This window comes from Nanorana parkeri, unplaced genomic scaffold (assembly GCF_000935625.1).
Source record: "Nanorana parkeri isolate BGI_ZX_2015 unplaced genomic scaffold, ASM93562v1 scaffold4161, whole genome shotgun sequence".
Lineage (NCBI taxonomy): Eukaryota > Metazoa > Chordata > Amphibia > Anura > Dicroglossidae > Nanorana > Nanorana parkeri.
Genome location: NW_017310428.1, coordinates 21,127 through 21,385, shown reverse-complemented (window position 1 = coordinate 21,385; position 259 = coordinate 21,127). Strand labels below are relative to the sequence as shown.

The following is a 259-nucleotide window of genomic DNA, read 5'->3' as shown; positions in this document are numbered from 1 at the left end:
CCAATCTCCGGATCAGAAGACTTGCCCCGCCCCCATAGGCCCGGCTGTACCTGAGGCCATTGTCCTACATAGGGGATGAGCATCCTCAGCCGAGCTTCAATGGCGTCTCTCAGGAAAAGGGCCGTCTGCTTCTTCCTGACACAGAAAACATCGGAACAGTTACCACGGTGACACCCGCGTTCCTCCACCCACAATGACGGTGACACCCGCGTTCCTCCACCCACAATGACGGTGACACCCGCGTTCCCCCACACACACT

General features: G+C 58.7%; 1 protein-coding gene across 1 annotated transcript in view; it reads right to left on the bottom strand.

Moving 5' to 3' along the window:
• Positions 1-25: 25 nt before the first annotated feature.
• COQ9 (coenzyme Q9) overlaps positions 26-259 on the bottom strand; it is a gene marked incomplete at its 3' end in the record, with an annotated part of 7,164 nt that continues 6,930 nt past the window's right edge. Inside the window, exon 5 of the mRNA XM_018575572.1 lies at positions 26-135. Coding sequence (XP_018431074.1) covers positions 26-135 — 110 coding nt within the window. The remainder of the gene's footprint in view (positions 136-259) is intronic.